The 18,714-nt window shown below is 36.0% G+C and overlaps 2 protein-coding genes across 3 annotated transcripts in view; one reads left to right on the plus strand and one right to left on the minus strand.

Annotated features, from left to right (window-relative positions):
• The window catches only part of LOC132094989 (beta-galactoside alpha-2,6-sialyltransferase 2-like), a 65,509-nt gene extending 61,780 nt beyond the window's left edge, over positions 1 to 3,729 (plus strand). For both annotated transcript variants that reach the window (XM_059499697.1, XM_059499696.1), the window contains one exon: positions 1,528 to 3,729. In XM_059499697.1, coding sequence (XP_059355680.1) covers positions 1,528 to 1,775 — 248 coding nt within the window. In that variant the 3' untranslated portion in view covers positions 1,776 to 3,729. The remainder of the gene's footprint in view (positions 1 to 1,527) is intronic.
• Positions 1 to 18,714, minus strand: part of tmtops2b (teleost multiple tissue opsin 2b) — a 43,566-nt gene that overhangs the window by 2,316 nt on the left and 22,536 nt on the right. Inside the window, exons 2-3 of the mRNA XM_059499698.1 lie at positions 17,741 to 18,066; positions 6,834 to 7,067 (exon numbers count right to left, since the gene is read on the minus strand). Coding sequence (XP_059355681.1) covers positions 6,834 to 7,067; positions 17,741 to 18,066 — 560 coding nt within the window. The remainder of the gene's footprint in view (positions 1 to 6,833; positions 7,068 to 17,740; positions 18,067 to 18,714) is intronic.

Genomic DNA, 18,714 nt, shown 5'->3' on the forward strand with positions numbered 1-18,714 from the left:
ACTGCTTTCTTTAAATTCAACCAGATATTTTCAACAAGAATTAAATTCTGGAGACTGAAAGGGCCACTCAAGAACATTCTTTAACTTATCACTGAACCAAGCAGAAGTAGATTTGAATGTGTACTTTGGGATGACTGTCCTGCAGGAAAGTCCACTGATCATCAGCTTCAGTCTTTGCACCAAAGGCATCACAATTCTTGTCAAAATGGCCTGATACTTCAAAGAAACCATGATGTCCTTCTTACAGTCATGATTTCCACTTAGGTCTCCTGGTACAACACACTTTAAGCTAAGAAATAAGGCTGAGAACTGTTTCTAATGGAATTTTTAATGTCTTAGAAATCTTCATATAGCCTTAGCATTTCTAAAGTAATACAATATTTATTCTCTTTAGCTTTTGTGAGATATCTGTTGACTTTTTTTCTACTCAACTTCAGCACATGCATGGGCTAACTGTATGTATGTGTAAAGCAAATTCTGTTTAGTGTCTAAAAGCTTCTAAAGGCTTAATTGTGTTTTGAGACTGTTTTATTCCCCACCATGCAAATAAGTGATTTAAAAACAGCAATTTTGAATAGGGGTTGAATAATTATGACATAGCAGTATTATTAAAAAATTTTATAACTCAAAAATATTACATTATATATTGACTATCACTTTTAATATGCCAGTGGACTGTTATAGATGCAATTTTTATTTTATCCTGGATCTTCAGAAGAGCTTGTAATAAAGTACTGCAGTCTCTGAGGGGTTGAGTAATTTTGATTGCAACTGTAGATGTCAAACCAAACATTTGTCTGTTGGCCAACGCGGTGAATTTGAGAGACCAACTTTTTTGCCTTCGTCTGGATTCCTATTTCCTACTGAAGAACAACAACAACAAAAAAAGATATATAAAAACTTTATATATATATATATATATTTTTTATACAAGATTTCTTAATATATATTATTACAGTGCACATTTCATCAATACATGTTTTTACAAAGGGGGAAAGTCTTTCATCAAAATATAATAACTTCTCTAAAAATTACAGGTTGACATCCACAGATTCAGCATAAAGGTTGTTCAGTTAAATCTGAATGTTCTTGTAGGTCTTGGCTAAGCAAAATTAATTGAATGGAAATTGCACAATTCTTATTGTCTCTTTTTTTCATGTCAGATTCTGCTTCCTAACTGGTCCTTTCGTCTGTTTGTTCTCTTATTTTCTCATTCACTGACTGTCACAGTTTGAATTCATGTGAATTAGTTACTGACAAATTCATCACTGTGGAATTAGACCACACTGCTCTCTATGTTATTGCACGTAGCCCCACATGGGCAATGCCATATTTTTCTTTTATTATATTATTTTGTATGGCCAGTCTATCTCATCACATTTAAAGGGCACCTATTATGCGAAATTAATTAAATGAATCCCTGAATAAGAAGCACTTTTTTTTCTTCCATCCTCAACCCTAATCTAATGAACGTTCCCTTCACTGTGTGTGTGCTGCTTTGTTAATGTCGAGTTGTGTGTCTTTCAGGCATCCTGATGATGATGTCCTTATGTGAAGAGGTTCACGTGTACGAGTACATTCCTTCACTGCGACAGACGGACCTGTGCCACTACCACGAGCGTTACTACGACGCCGCTTGCACTCTGGGTGCGTACCATCCCCTGCTCTACGAGAAGATGCTCATCCAGCGCATGAACGCCGGGTCCGAGGACGACCTCAAACGGAAAGGCAAGGTCACACTCCCCGGATTCAAGAACGTCCACTGTGAGCCCTGAGCAGAAAGATGCAATAACGGCAGAAGAGATCTGCAGACGACACAGGACCACACCAAGACTGTTGAGAAAGCTTGTTGGATACGAAACAAACCTTCTGCTGTAGTTCACAAAAAAAATGCTTTTCCTGAGCCTAAGCTTAGAAAAGATGATCAGAACAGCAATAGATATGTCATGAGAAAAGCTTTTTAGATCTGTGGATGTTCATGGTGTTAAAAGCCATCAAAAAACAGTGTTTGGTTTTTAATTTTATTAAATTATTTTTAACGGAACTCTGTTTTTCACAGGGTTGAAAGTAATAGCAGTCATAAACACTGAAAGCTACACTGTTGGGGTGGAAAAAGCATTCACACAAATACATTTTAGCACAAAGGCTAGATTTATTCTCTGACTGAAAATGAGCTTTATCTGTTTACAGATTTGTTTTCCACATACTGACAGATTTGAAAGCTTCTCGCCATAATGCTATGATTGTTTTTGTAAATTAGGTGTCGTTTTCTGCTGTAATATACCTAGTGCCACATTCACAAGCCTCTTTTTTCACAAGAATATTTTGCTCTTCCAGAACGTCTCGCAGAACTGTGGCAAATGAATCAATAGTGTTTTCCTACTGTGTAAATGTTCTTTTAAAACAGAGTACTTTAATGTACCTGATTTTAAAATCAGCTTAAAAGAGATTTTGAATGTGACCATGGTTAATTTAACTCTTGTTTTATACTTTGAAAAACCAGTCTAGACAGGTGGTTTACAGAAAATGGTTATTATTGCTTGTACTATGGACTCAATGCAGCACTATAAATCTTATTTGGGACTTTAAGGCTGCTGGCAATATAACAAGTGCAGTGGGGATATTATTTGTTAATTATAAACTGAGGTTTTTAATATCTTGTAGCCCCTAAAATCAAGAAGTCTCCAGCCGGAGTCGTCTTTAAAAGCGAATGAATTGTCGTCTTCTCTTAAATGTCCAGTTAATGCGATTTCACTTTGTGGTTTGACTTTTCTACAGGAGGGAAAACTTGAAGGTTTATTTACTCATGTGCATTGTTTCAATGTGTGCCATTTTAATTAGGATCGAAATCTTTCACAAGCTGATTTTTGTGGAGATCTGGTGAGGGGAGCTAGTGTCTGTTTTAATTGCTGTTGTATATTGTAGAAGTAAAACTAGAAATTGATGATTTCACTCAGGAGCTCACGATACTCTCTCACCAGGGTGAAATATTTCATTTTCCTTCTAGTCCTATGATAGGCTGAGATGTGTAAAGCTAATATTGGACCTTTACTTTGTCCTGTTTCCCCATGTTGGGGGATTGTAGATGTTGAGAAACTGAAGAGTGACTTTTTAAAATCTTTTTATGTGGAATGCAAAATTAGGTTTTGGATGTAAATATTTTATCACTGGTTTAGAGCAGCTGAACCTGCAGTGTGTCGCCGATGTTGGGCTGGCCATGGTTGTCGTACTTGTGTGACCAATCACAGTCCATCGCACTTGCCTCCAGTCTGTGACAGTCACATAATTAAATAGGGTTTTTCTGTTGTTGTTTTTTCAACACTTTTTTATTGACCGGGTAATGGAAAGGAAACGACTTGGGGGAGAACATATACACTAGCTACAGTTCAAACATTTGTGGTTATTACATTTGCTTTTATTTGTTCTAAAACACTAAAAACATTAATATTGTAAAATATTATTACATTTTAAAATGCCCGTTTTCTATTTGAATAGATTTTTTAATTTGATGTATTCCTGTTGTACAAAGCAGATTTTTCAGCATCATTACTCCAGTCTTCAGTGTCTCATGATTCTTTAGAAATCATTCTAATATGCTGATTTGGTGCTCAAATAAACATTTCTTATATTGAAAACAACATTTATGTGAAAATGAAAATGGCATTACATTGTGACATTATTTCGTTTTTTTACTGTCACTTTTGATCATTTTAATGTGTCATTGCGGGGGGGGGGGACAAAAACAAACACCAATGTACACCAACCATCAGGCCATGGCTTTGCCTGACAATTGTTTATCAGTGTGGCCAATCGGTCATGTGACTTACAGAAGGACTAAAACTCTGCCTTCTACTTTCTCTTTAGTTTTTTACACGCTTGACGGTCAGAGGCAGAATTGTGTGTCTTTCCTCTGTGAATGTGTTTTCTTAAGCCTTTAACAAGAGGTGTTTCGGTGGCTTAAACCCCGTCCCCGTCAAGAGACTAGGTGACTGGAGTTTACAGCCATTTTAATAGTATTATTTGAAGTGTTAACTGTAAATAGTTTAGTTTTTTTTTTAAATGTCATGGGATGATATGACTACTTTCGGGGGTGGGGGGTGGATGTACATTACGGTGCACAGAGCATGTGACAGAAAGCAGGGCTTATTAGTGTTCATGGTAAATAGAGTTCTAGAAACAGTAGGATTTAGCATGTGATGGGAAATGTGAGCTGGGTCTCTAGGTTTAGGTTTTGAGCATATAGTCTTTGTAAAAGAAAAGAGTAAATGCAGTTGATTTCAATGGCAAACTTCAATGCTGTGTCGTAGATGTGCAGTTACAATTCAGAGGCCAAATGTGCTGTTTTCCTAAGTGTGTGTGTATGTGTGTGTGTGTGTGTGTGTGTGTGTGTGTGTATGTGTTTGTGAGAGAGAATGTTTGAATTGTACTACATTTGTGGTGCTGTGTATCTGTGCCAACTTTCTGCATTTTAAAAAAAAATAGACTTTCCTTTTCCATCTATGGTTTTTCGTTTCTCCTTCTATTCCGTTTTCATTTCATACATTTCCTTTAAATTTCCATATATATATATATTTTTTTTTTATAATTCTGCACCACAGCCTCTCTTTTTTCCGTATGTTAAAGTTATCTCTGAAAAATTCTTGATCTTTAGACTAAATATCTGCAATTGTCTTTTACAGGCCAGTTCACTTTCAAAACCATTGGATGTTTTATAATGTTTATTTCTCCATATGTTAATACACATTTGTTATTGAATTAATTTTTAAACCGCTAAATGTTTGTGTATACATTTGACCATTTGTCTCCATTAATAAAACCTTGACCTTTACTTGACCCAGTAACATATTGTGTGCTCCCTGTCAGTTTCTTGTCTCTTTTAGTTGTTTTTGTAATTCTTTTTTTTATGGAGTCAAATTATTGATTTGATACACACACATAAATAGTCATGTGAAAAAGAAACAACACCTTATTGAATTTCATACTTTTACATATCAGGACATAAATAAATAAAAATCTGGTCTTTGGAAGATTGTAAAATTTGGAAAATAAAACCCCAGATGAACAACAACACACGACGTATAACACGGTGTCATTTTTATTAAACAGAATAAAGCCACTGTGGAAAAGCCATGTGTGACAAACTAAGGACACCCTAAGATCCAATTGCTTGTAGATCCACTTTTAACAGTAATAACTTGGAATTATTTTCTGTATGACTGTCAATCTCGCATCATTCTGGGGAAATTTTGGTTCACTCTTTACAACGCTGCTCCAGTTTATTAAGGTTTGTGGGCATTTGTTTCTGCACAGCTCTCGCCACAGCATTTCAGTCAGGATGAGGTCTGGACTTTGACTGGACTGTTGCAACACCTTGATCCTGCTCTTTTTTTAGCCATTTTGTTGAAGGTTAGCTGGTGTGCTTGGGATCACTGTCCTGTTGCATGACCCAATTTTGGCCAAGTTTTAGCTGTTAAATGGATAGCCTCACATTTGAATCTAGAATACTTTGGTATACGGAGGAGTTCATGGATGACTCGATGAGTGTGAGGTTCCCAGGCCCTGTGGTTACAAACCAAGTCCACCAAGTTTTCACCAAACATGGCGCTGTGTATTATGGCTGAATATCTCCACTTGGTCACATCTGTTTAAAGGACATTGTTCTAGAAGTCTAATGATTTGTTCAGATGCAACTTTGCAAACCTAAGCTATCCTGCCATGTTATTTTTTATTTTTATTTATTTATTTATTTATTTATTTATTGATAAAATTTCCTCAGGCAAGCCTTCCAAACATGCCATACTTTTTCTAATTATACTATCTCAAACTTTATTATTTAACATGTCAACTGAGGCCTGTAAAGTATGAAGTGAAGTTCATGTGTTGTCTGAGATTTTTCAAAAGTATCGGATGGTATGATGATTTTCCTGGGACGTCCACTCCTGGGAGGATTGGTGTCTTCCACTTGTAAATAATCTTCCTCACTGTGAATGATGGACTTCACGTTTTTTTGGAAATGGCCATATTAGTCTTCCCAAAATGATGGCAGCAACGTTCACTTCTCTAAGATCATTGCTGATGTCGTTCCTCTTTAGCATTGTGTTAACACATACTAGAAGCCTCCAGACCAGCAAACTGCCAAAATGTCTGCTTTTATAGAGGTGCTCACACTTGCTGATGATCAGTTATTACCTTTACTTATACTCTTTAATTCTTATGTTAACAGTAAGGGGGTTACCCATGTTTAGTCACCCATTGGTTTTCCGTTTTGGCCTAATTTTTGTTCAAAAAAATAATGACACAGTGTGATATGTCATGTGTTGTTGTTTATCTGAGGTTTTATTTTCCAGATTTTAAGACATGTCAAGGACCAGATAATGTATTATTATTTTTGTATTATGTCCTGATCAGAAAAACCTTTGAAATTTAATAGGGTGTCCTTTCTTTTTCACATGACTGTATATATACATTCAGGAGGCCTTAGCAAACTTTCAATTGGGCTGCAGGGTATTTAAATGAATGCTATTATTCATCTACTGAAGTTTGTTACACTTTATTTTAAGGTGATGTTATTACAGTGTAATTACACAAGTAATATAAATTAACTTATTGGAAATTAAAAATTACAAATTTACATGCATAATTAACTGTTATTGTTATATTAAATTGACAATTTATTTAAATTAAAATGCTATAAAAACTAAGATGTGAGCTGAAATTCTATACGTTTCCCCAATCCATAACAAGAACATACAGTTCTTGAAACTTTCGAAAGTTTATCATGGTTAATTAGTTACATCAATACACACACACACACACACACATATATATATTACCTGTTTGTTCATCAGGATGTATATGAGTGGGTTGATGACCGTGCTGCTCTTGGCGAGGAGAGAGGGGACCACACTGGCCACAGGTGAGATGATTCCTGGCCGGCCAAATGTAGCCATCATGGCCACGACACCATACGGCATCCAGCACAGAAGGTAACACACCACCGTGGTGATAACCATGAACAAAACGTGGTATTCACGTTTCCGCGCTGCCGTCTTGCGTATCTTCCCTACCTGAGAAAGAGAGACAGACACAGAGACACTTGTCTGTTGTAAAAATGGTGTTTCGCAGTGTTAACATTTACTTGCCATCTTTGTCAATTCATTCCACAGGGCTGTTGAATTCTAGATTTTGATGATGATTGATGAACGTTCAAAAGAAACATTAGAACAACATTTTTTTAGGCCAAAACCTAGAAATAAGCTAGAATTTGAGCACTTCTGTCCATCGTCCTGGAGTCAATGGGTTTTCGCTTAAATGTCTAAAATAAGGTCTAAGGGTAACATTTTCATGTTTTATTCTATGACATAAAATATATCTGTATACCTCCTCGTGATGTATGAAGTAGTTCCTTATAGTTCCATGTCTATAGACCACATTACAGTTCCAGGTCACTTCACTAAAATATTTCCCTTATTTCAAAAGTCCGGTGATAAAAATGAACCAAACACACTCACCAAAGAAACGAGTATGACAACAGGATAAAAAAAAAAAAAAAACATACGATTTTCATGTTTTTCCACTAAAATACCTTTTATTTTCTATGAAAAGCACACTTCTCGTTCTCCATCTCTCTCTGCATGCACACACACTCGCACACAGATGGAAACAAACACACATAGAGAAACTTGTTTAGAAAATCTAAAATTACGTTTTGGAATTAGCAACAGAAGCTTGGGAGTCTGTGTGAGAAACAAGTTCTACACATTTGTTGAATTGTCCTAATTCATGCAGAAATGGGTTTTGAATGCCATTTCATGGTGAATTTAAAAGATGTTTTACCATTGAATTTACTTGTTTTTGCATTTGCACAGCATGGGAAATAGGTAAATAACATTGTTTTATTTGGTTGGCCAGACAGTAGCATCATTGCATTTTCATCCTTTTCCAATGTGGTATGATGCATGGTCAACTTATGTTAACCAAAAAACAACAACCTCACATTTATAAAGGAGTACTGATTGTCCTTTTTGAACTGTGGGTGGAGGTGAAAGTAAGTGTTTATTTGCCTTTGACTCAGTCCCTTCATGAGAACCCTTCATGAAATGAGGTCTAGTCCTTATCAATGCTCATAGAGCACTCTGAAATCAAAAACAAAAAACAATAATAATAATAATATAAAACATAATAATTGCTCTGCAAGCCACAACCTTCATTTATATGAGTTTTAATTTACATTTTATAATAAGCTGTTGATTAATGCCTTTCAGAAAGGACAAACAACAGTCTGTAAACATATGATTATCAAAGACATTATGCAACTATAGTTGAATTATTTCTAATAATGTTGCATAATATCTCTTCTTTGTTTTGTTTTTTGTTTTTTTCCAGCTCATGCAAGGTCCTTACATTCAAACACCCCCACACAGCAACACAATGCCTAAGAACAAAAACAAAATTCACCGTTAAAGGTTTTCTCGATTTAGGCCGTTTCATGTAAATTATAGCATTCTGGCAAATTATCTATAAAATAATGAAATATTAATTAACAAATTAACAACAAATTAATGATTTACAATACTCTGCAACCTTTAAGCCTTTAATGAATTTTTCTTTTTTTTTTCAGAGCCAGTTTAGCTCCAGGCTTACACTTCATTCTATAAAACTTCCTCAACTGTAGTCATAAATAATAATATATTATATAGTGCTTTTCTGGTTACTCAAAGCACTTTACACAGAAAAAGGGCAATCTCCTCACCCGCCACCAATGTGCAGCATCCACCTGGATGATGTGACGTCAGCCATATTGTGCAAAAATGCTCACCACATACCAGCTAATTGGTGGAGAGGAGACAGAGTGATAAAGCCAATCAGACGATGGGGATGATTAGGAGGCCGTGATGATGGACAGAGGCAAATGGGCGAATTTTGCCAAGATGACGGGGTTACACCCCTATTCTTGTAGGGCCTTCTCTGAAGCTAAGCAGGGTTGAGCCTGGATGGGAAACCTCCAAGGAAAACCAGGTTGTAGGGAGGCCAGCAGCGGGTGTTCACCCTGTGGTCTGTGTGGGTCTTAACACCCCAGTGTACAACCCGAATTCCGGAAAAGTTGGGACGTTTTTTAAATTTTAATAAAATGAAAACTAAAAGACTTTCAAATCACATGAGCCAATATTTTATTCACAATAGAACATAGATAACGTAGCAAATGTTTAAACTGAGAAAGTTTACAATTTTATGCACAAAATGAGCTCATTTCAATTTTGATTTCTGCTACAGGTCTCAAAATAGTTGGGACGGGGCATGTTTACCATGGTGTAGCATCTCCTTTTCTTTTCAAAACAGTTTGAAGATGTCTGGGCATTGAGGCTATGAGTTGCTGGAGTTTTGCTGTTGGAATTTGGTCCCATTCTTGCCTTATATAGATTTCCAGCTGCTGAAGAGTTCGTGGTCGTCTTAGTGACGTATTTTTCGTTTAATGATGCGCCAAATGTTCTCTATAGGTGAAAGATCTGGACTGCAGGCTGGCCAGGTTAGCACCCGGACTCTTCTACGACGAAGCCATGCTGTTGTTATAGCTGCAGTATGTGGTTTTGCATTGTCCTGCTGAAATAAACAAGGCCTTCCCTGAAATAGACGTTGTTTGGAGGGAAGCATATGTTGCTCTAAAACCTTTATATACCTTTCAGCATTCACAGAGCCTTCCAAAACCTGCAAGCTGCCCATACCGTATGCACTTATGCACCCCCATACCATCAGAGATGCTGGCTTTTGAACTGAACGCTGATAACATGCTGGAAGGTCTCCCTCCTCTTTAGCCCGGAGGACACGGCGTCCGTGATTTCCAACAAGAATGTCAAATTTGGACTCGTCTGACCATAAAACACTATTCCACTTTGAAATAGTCCATTTTAAATGAGCCTTGGCCCACAGGACACGACGGCGCTTCTGGACCATGTTCACATATGGCTTCCTTTTTGCATGATAAAGCTTTAGTTGGCATCTGCTGATGGCACGGCGGATTGTGTTTACCGACAGTGGTTTCTGAAAGTATTCCTGGGCCCATTTAGTAATGTCATTGACACAATCATGCCGATGAGTGATGCAGTGTCGTCTGAGAGCCCGAAGACCACGGGCATCCAATAAAGGTCTCCGGCCTTGTCCCTTACGCACAGAGATTTCTCCAGTTTCTCTGAATCTTTTGATGATGTTATGCACTGTAGATGATGGGATTTGCAAAGCCTTTGCAATTTGACGTTGAGGAACATTGATTTTAAAGTTTTCCACAATTTTTTTACGCAGTCTTTCACAGATTGGAGAGCCTCTGCCCATCTTTACTTCTGAGAGACTCTGCTTCTCTAAGACAAAGCTTTTATAGCTAATCATGTTACAGACCTGATATCAATTAACTTAATTAATCACTAGATGTTCTCCCAGCTGAATCTTTTCAAAACTGCTTGCTTTTTTAGCCATTTGTTGCCCCCGTGCCAACTTTTTTGAGACCTGTAGCAGGCATTAAATTTTAAATGAGCTAATTAAGTGGATAAAAGTGTAAAATTTCTCAGTTTAAACATTTGCTACGTTATCTATGTACTATTGTGAATAAAATATTGGCTCATGTGATTTGAAATTCCTTTAGTTTTCATTTTATTAAAATTTAAAAAACGTCCCAACTTTTCCGGAATTCGGGTTGTAGTAATAGGGACACTATACTGACTAAAAGCACCATCTTTAGAATGAGATGTTAAACCGAGGTCCTGACTCTCTGTGGTTATTAAAAACCCCAAGATGTCCTTCGACAAAGAGTAGGCTATTCGGTCCTCAAGACAGTTTTCTTTATCTTAAATGTAGAAAAATGTACAGCATATTGTGTACAATTGGCTGGTTCTTCGAGTTACCTGTTAAGAGTTCATCAGGATCTCATTTGTGTGTATGGCAGTGTGATTGGATGTAAATGCTGTATCATTTGTGCATCCCAGTCACAAGTCACAGTGTAATTAAATTTATGCATTATGCATTTTAGAGGACGCTTTTATCCAAAGCTGCTGTGAGGAGGATAACATAAAAATTTGCACTCTTGCTTGACAACTTTATCCGTCCAAGCCAGTGTGACAGATCGCCATATATGCAGTTTATCATGTCGAATTTCTGATGTAATATTAATCAAGAAATGTTCTCACATCTGTGACTTGCTGGGTGAACATATAAAGCTTATATATGATGTTTCATGTATAATGTGAAGGGTGCATGTAATAAATTGGGTGCTATGAAAAATTCAGACATTCCTGATCCCATCTAGTCACCATCAGTCACATCAGAGTTCTTGTAACTGATAAAAGGGCTTAGAAGATCAGAGACTTTCTGTAAATTACTTTTATAGTCACTGTAATTAGAGTGCTTTGCCAATTTCATTAGTTGCATTACATAGAGCTTAGTAATTTGTTAAGAATTCAACTCTTAGCTCAGCTGGACCATAAAATATTAGCAAATGTTGAGCTTGATCCAAATGAAAATGCATGCATTCTTATGTATGAATTCTTGTGTGTTAAGCTAGCACCATGAAAAGGATGTTATCTTGGCATGTTTTTAGATATTAAAATATATTGTTAAACATATTTAGAAAAATATAAATAAATGATAATACAATGCATTAATTTATTAGCACACCTGTCAAAATAAAGAGAGAAACTAAAAATTTAGGAATCTGACTAAATCTCAAAATTGTATTGTCATTTATTAGACAAAAAATAAACTGAAACAACTAAATAGTCTTTATTCACATATAATGACCAAAAAACATATATATTTTTCTTTGGCCTTGATAACAGCTTGCATTCTTGCTGACATTGTTTTTGTATACTTTTCTTCAGTCTCTGCATGTTGTTATTGACTTCTAGTAGTTTCTAGATGTTCCCAAAGACTGCTTATTGATGAATCATTTGTGCGATTTATCTATGAATCCATTAAATCCCAAAAATCATTTTATTTTAGCATTAGACTAATGTGACTAAACCATTACATAAACATAAAAAAAACTGATTTTGGTAATCATCAATAATGTTAGTAAAGGACAGCTGTGGCATAAACCTTATTGGGTAGTGAAGGTGGTCAAATAAATTTGTTAAGCACTGTATGCTACCATTCAAAAGTTGATGGTCGGTGATTTTGAATGTATTTGAAAGAATTCTCTTATGCTCACATCTCCTATGCGTTATTTATTTGAACAAAAACAAAGTAAAACAACAAACTGTGAAATGTAATTGGAGATTAAAATGACTTTTCTCTATTTAATATATATATATATATATATATATATATATATATATATATATATTATCTATTCCTCTGATGCCAAAACTGAATTTTCAGCATTATTACGTCTATCTTCATTGTCACATGATCCTTCAGAAATGAGTCTAATATTCCAATTTTAGAAATTAGTATTAAGGGTGAGTGAATAATGTAAAAATTTTCATTTATCCCTTTGATATTCTATGAAACCGTGATATGTTTGCTGTTCAGGACTCTTTGATGAAAAAGAAACAGTATTTTTTTGAAGCATAAATCTTATGTAACATTGTACATTTATTTACTGTCATTTTTTATCTATTTTGCTGAATAAAATCATTGATTTCTTTAAAAAGAAAAAATATCTTAATGAATTTAAACTTTTGAACTGTAGTGTCTAAAGCTCAAATAATTAGCTCATTCCAGTGCTGTCTCTTTACTTACCAACAGTATTGACTCTGTATAACAAACAGATCCATTCAGCCTCATTTAGTTCATTCTGCTGTAGTGATATCAGATGTTAGATAGCCTAACAGGGGGCACCACTAAATACAGTGATTTTAGATTTAAGTAGCGCCACCAGTGTAATGGCTTTTACTATTATCAACACAAGGAAGACACAGGTGTAAAAAAAAGGTTTTTATTAACAAAATGATAGACAAGAGTAACTATACAAATACTAGATTGATACAATGAATGGATAAAGTTCAAAAGATTGATAAATGCAAGTGACTGAGTTGGATGCTACCATGGACGTTACAGTATGTTGTGTAAAGATAAACTGAAGTTTCCTAGGAGTAATAAGGTTATTGTAGTTTCAACAAATAAATTGAAAGATTATTTGTTATTAACTGAAATCAGTTTTATAGAATCTAATGCAAATTAGATAATCATACACTGACAATACACTAATGCCAAAGGTCTCTGGAATTTTTACGTGCTGCCTGGTCATGTGCTGAGTTTGAGCGGCAATATCTTGTTCTTGCAGTGGAAGGAATGGAGTAGGATCCTTCTTGAACACAAAGCACTGGTGGACGATAAACTAGTACCTTTACAATAGTACCTGGTCATAATAGCGACGCCGCAGGAAACTGCCATGAAGTAATCTACTACGCGACACACACCCGCTACCCACACACACAGGACAATGAAGGAAATCGAGTATATGCAATTGTAAATAAGTATAAAGAATGGCATTGGTTTAATTTTTAGTGATAAAAAGTGTTTTTTTTTTATCAGCATATTTTTGTGTTTTGCTTTGGTACCAAAATTAGTACCGAGAACCGTGGATTTTCACTGGTATCGGTACCGAATACTGAAATTTAGGTACCGTGACAACACTAGTTACTAGGTCCCCGACCCGGGTTCAATCCTGGAATCAATCCCGGGATGTGTTTGCTTTCACACAGAAGGCGACCTGGCAATGTTCCGGCAATTTGCCAGGTCCGACGTGCAGTGTGAAAGGGGCTATGGTGACTAGAGCCCTGCACGGGACTCATATTTAGGGCCAAGCCCGGCCCTGGCCCAAGATGCTCAGGCTCGAGCCCAGCCCTTGTCCAACAGCTTATCAGAATTACTGGCCCGAGCCCGCCCCTTCCCCCAAAACAGCTTATATTACTGTTTCAACTAATTAAAACAGTTCACTTTTGTTTGTAATGGCAAAGTGATTATATTTAATTTCGTTTTTTATAAAGTTAATTTTGAAAAACATTTGGAGCATTTTTTGTACATTAAATATAAGTTTTAGTTTTTTAAAGTAGTGACCAAGCGGCCAGTGGCAGACAGTAAGCTGATCATATATGTTTGATCAATTTAGCCTTCTCAAATCATCACAACTTGATTAAAATAAAATCAATAGATACTAAAACAATTCAAGCATATAACAATGTTTAAACGTTAAACCTAGATAAATGTGTGCTATATCCAATAGTTTCACTTTGCAGGACATGGAGGCGCCAGCGGGATCACTTGCATGTTTTCCTTGGATACGCTGTAATTTTTGCTCATAAGGTAAGAGTAATTCATCATTCGTAATGGTAAAGGGTAAACTTTTATTTTTGTTCACTCACAATATCAACAAAAAATTGAAAACAAACATAATGCACTTTTTGCCATCTGGTCTTGAATAGGAGCGCTTCATAAAAATGAACTGAAACTCAGCGATTACATGCCTCACAGACAAAAAAGATAAATCTATCTATAGAAAGCTTTAAATTAGTACTTAATGAAATAAAACATATCGCAAACAAAAACTGTTGTATTATAATCATAATCCATATAGATCCATTTTTAAAAGGAGCGTCTAATGAGATGGTGAGCACTGCACATTGCCATTTGGCTCGTTGTTTGTCATTTTTCAAATTTCAAAATGCAGCTTTTCCCGAAGCATTGGGAACTTTTAATAACTCCCCATGCTCCAACTTCTTCCTGATGCTCTGCATGGTCAACTGTCACCTGCATGCTAATGCATGCCTAAAGCCTATGCGTTGCGTATTGCATAGGCGATGCATATTATTTATAATAGCCTATAATCTTTATAACAGTATTTTATACAGTAGCCAATGTGTGCTCTGCGCGTATATGGGCACAATAAAAGGAGAGAAGCTACATGAGCCCGAGCCCGATTTGTAAAAAAAAAAAAAAAAAAAAAAAAAGACCCGAGCCCGGCCCGAATGGACTCAGTGGGACCCGACAGGCTTGCAGACCTTTGATTCATGAAATGCTGCCATCCTTATTCTTCCACAAATGATAGGTTATATTCTTATCCATTTACAGCATGTTGTGTACAATTGGCTGGTTCCTCGAGCAACCTGTTAAGAGTTCATTTAGGATTGCATTTGTTTGTATGGCAGTGTGATTGGATTTTGATGCTGTATTATTTGGGAGTCCCAGTCACTGGAGTGTAATGGCTCATTTCCACTGAGAAGTACAGTTTGGTACATTACAGAACGTTATGCAATTATTTCTGTTTCCACTGTCAGAAGATTTGAATGGTAAAAAAGCGAATCGTACCATACCACTTTTTTGGTACCCTTCCATTAGGGTACTTAGAACAGTATAGGGTACCAAAAGGGTGGAGCTAAACTCACAGCAGAATGTTGATTGGTTGACTAGAATCGCCACTTTTGCATGAAACAAGGGGATAAAGCTTCTCCTTCACTCGTTCAGATTTGCTTTCCATGAGTGTTGGGTTAATTTACCTCAGAGTGCACAAACACGCACACGGACACAAAAAATAACTGTATTTTATTATTTTATATTTTCACACAGACAATAGTTGTTTCTTAATATGCATTCTTGTCTGTTCTTGTGGACTTGTGAAACATCATCGCCCAAAAACCCATGTAATTTTCTAAATATGACTGTTATTGTGTCATGAAATGTAGTTTTAAGAGTTTTTCAGGTGTTAATGTAATTGTTTAAATCTACAATTTGCGGTTTATTTATAAAGGAAATTTGCTATGCCGATTTCGGTGCTCCAGGCGATCACCGGGCGCTCAGTGCTCATGTATCCGCTGAGAGCAGCCTTATCTCTGCTAGTCCTTCTGACATTTACAGCTGGCTCTGATGTCTCTGTAGTGATTAAACATAAAATACAATTTGTTTTGTTTTGGCTATATTTAACAGGCATTCGTGGTATCATGAATCTATTATTTGTTTCTGGTTATATCATTTTGGCTGAGCACAAAGTTATGTTTAACTTTATATGTTTAATGAAATGTAATATTCAGTGCTGTAGCATACGTTTGAATGAACTGTTTGCTTTTTTCTTTATTTCCTCTTATATAAGCCTCTTATACTTTGTACTTATACTTTTATAATGGCTATTATTGTTCATTAAAACTAATCAAAAAGAGGCAGAGTTGTGCTTGATGTCACCTTTCATCATCGATCGCTACTTTCCGGCATACACCACGCCAACCAAGTAAGGGTACTATTGGCAGTGGAAACGCAAGCCTGATCAGGGTTACCTGTACCGAATCATACTGTACTGTACTGTACCGCTCAGTGGAAACGAGTTCAGTTGGCTGCAGTAAGGAGGATAACATACAAATTTGCACTCTGGCTTGACAATTTTATCCGTCCAAGCCAGTGTGACAGATCCCCATATATCCAGTTTATCATGTCGAATTTCTGATGTAATATTAATCAAGACATTTTCTCACATCTGTGACTTGCTGGGTGAAAATATAAAGCTTATATATGATGTTTCATGTATAATGTGAAGGGTGCATGTAATAAATTGGGTGCTATGAAAAATTCTGACATTCCTGATCCCATCTAGTCACCATCAGTCACATCAGAGTTCTTGTAACTGATAAAAGGGCCTAGAAGATCAGAGAGGAAACTTTCTGTAAATGACAGTTATAGTCATTCTAATTAGAGTGATTTGCCAATTTCATTAGTTGCGTTTACATAGAGCTTAGTAATTTGAATTGAAATTGAAAGAATTCAACTCATAGCTCAGCTGGACTATAAAATGTTAGCAAATGTTGAGCTTGATCCAAATGAAAATGCATGCATTCTTATGTATGAATTATTGTGTGTTATGCTAGCACCATGACAAGGTTATCTTGGCATATTTTTAGATCTTAAAATATATTGTTAAACATATTTAGAAAAATATAAATAAATTATAATACAATGCATTAATTTATTAGCCCACCTGTCAAAATAAAGAGAGAAAACAAATATTTTAGGAATCTGTCAAAATCTAAAAACTGTATTGTCATTTATTAGGCAAATAACAAACTGAAACAACTAAATAGTCTTTATTCACAAATATAAACCAAAAGAACGTACATATTTTATTTTTATTTTGTATGGCCTCCTTTGGCTTAATATGGTCTCATAGCTTAAAGTCCACATTAAAAACAATGTCTTTAAAGTTTTTCCAATGCATTATTCACTTTCCAAACCAATTCCAGATTTACCTACACATTGTGTACATTTAAAATAAAGAAAACTGTCTTTAGGATCGAATAGCACTTCTTTTTTTTTTTGTCTGGTCACCGTGACAACATATAGCTTCTTTGTTCCTTCAGTCATATTACATGCTAGCCCTTCAAAGCCCTTTTCATTTCTCTTTTATTGCTTTCAAGAGGGAGAATATATCCAGACACAGCACATTTTAAGAGCTAGAGTCTGACAAGGTATGAATTTTACTTCTCAGTTGGGATTAATCACTAGATTTACAAAACTATGTCAAGTAAACTGTTAGTTTTTAAAGCTAGATTTTAAAGGCAGATTTTTGCTCCCAAGTGAATGTTATAGAAACCAGACTTAATTGTGGTTTTTAACTATTCTTTATGGTCAGAACATAACAAACACTTCATGTTTTTGAATTACGATCTCCCAGTGCTGTTTAGTGGTCGCGTGACTGAGACTTATCAGTGGTTAAACGCATCTGCTTAATCCCAAGACATTTTTTGACGCACAACACAAAACCACAGTTTACCTGTTTGACGGCGTACAGCAGTCTCCCATAGCAGTAGACCATGACGAGCACTGGTAGTCCCAAGCAGAATATGAACAGGCAGATGATGTAGGCATTAGACTGGGCCGAGCGCTCGGTCCAAGATACAGAGCAGCTGGTTCCCGCTCCCTCCAGGCCATAACTACTCCAGCCCAGAAGAGGGGGCACTGTCCAGATCAAAGAGTAGAGCCACGAACCCAGTACTGCCAGAAGAGGTTTGCGATAATCTGGACCACGGTTATGGTACACCGTCAATGTTCTGTAGCGGTCGTAAGAAAGAACCACCAAGGATATCAGAGACACGATGCCTGAGAGAAGAAAGAAAGAACATACAGTGTAAGTGTGGCATTTAGCTGAAAACTGGGGGCAGTTTTTGTGTGAAGAGCAGCTGTAGCCTCCAAAAGCACTTCAGTCAAACTTAGAAATGTTTAAATATGGTTGCATTAGATATTTAAAGAAAACACATTTGCATTTAAACAATTAAGCATTCCACATAGTTTGAGGCTAGATGAGAGATGTTAGTAGATCATGTTCATGGTTAATGTGATGAAACACACTTTTGGTTACTCTGATAGGACGCCTGTGTGAACATAAGGAGAACGGACTTGGTTGCACCGTTCAAGATTTGATGTAAAGGGGCACTTACTTGTGCACTGCTACCTGTATATATGTTGGCGTTGCATCATTAAACTTACTTGAAATATAACTCTACATATAAATTAATTTACAGAAGCCTCTGACGAGGAGTAATGATTGAAATAATATAGTAGACTAGATTGACTTAATTGCATAAATAAGGTCTTGTTTTGCTTGACAGACTTCAACCCTTTAGACATATATGATGATGTTGACATTAACACTCATTTTCGATTGATGTGCGTCAAATAAAATCATTATAATAAATATGTATTTTTTAAGTAGTATTTATTATTTATTGATCTTTACTCATTTTAAAT

This window comes from Carassius carassius, chromosome 19, assembly GCF_963082965.1.
Source record: "Carassius carassius chromosome 19, fCarCar2.1, whole genome shotgun sequence".
Taxonomy (NCBI): domain Eukaryota; kingdom Metazoa; phylum Chordata; class Actinopteri; order Cypriniformes; family Cyprinidae; genus Carassius; species Carassius carassius.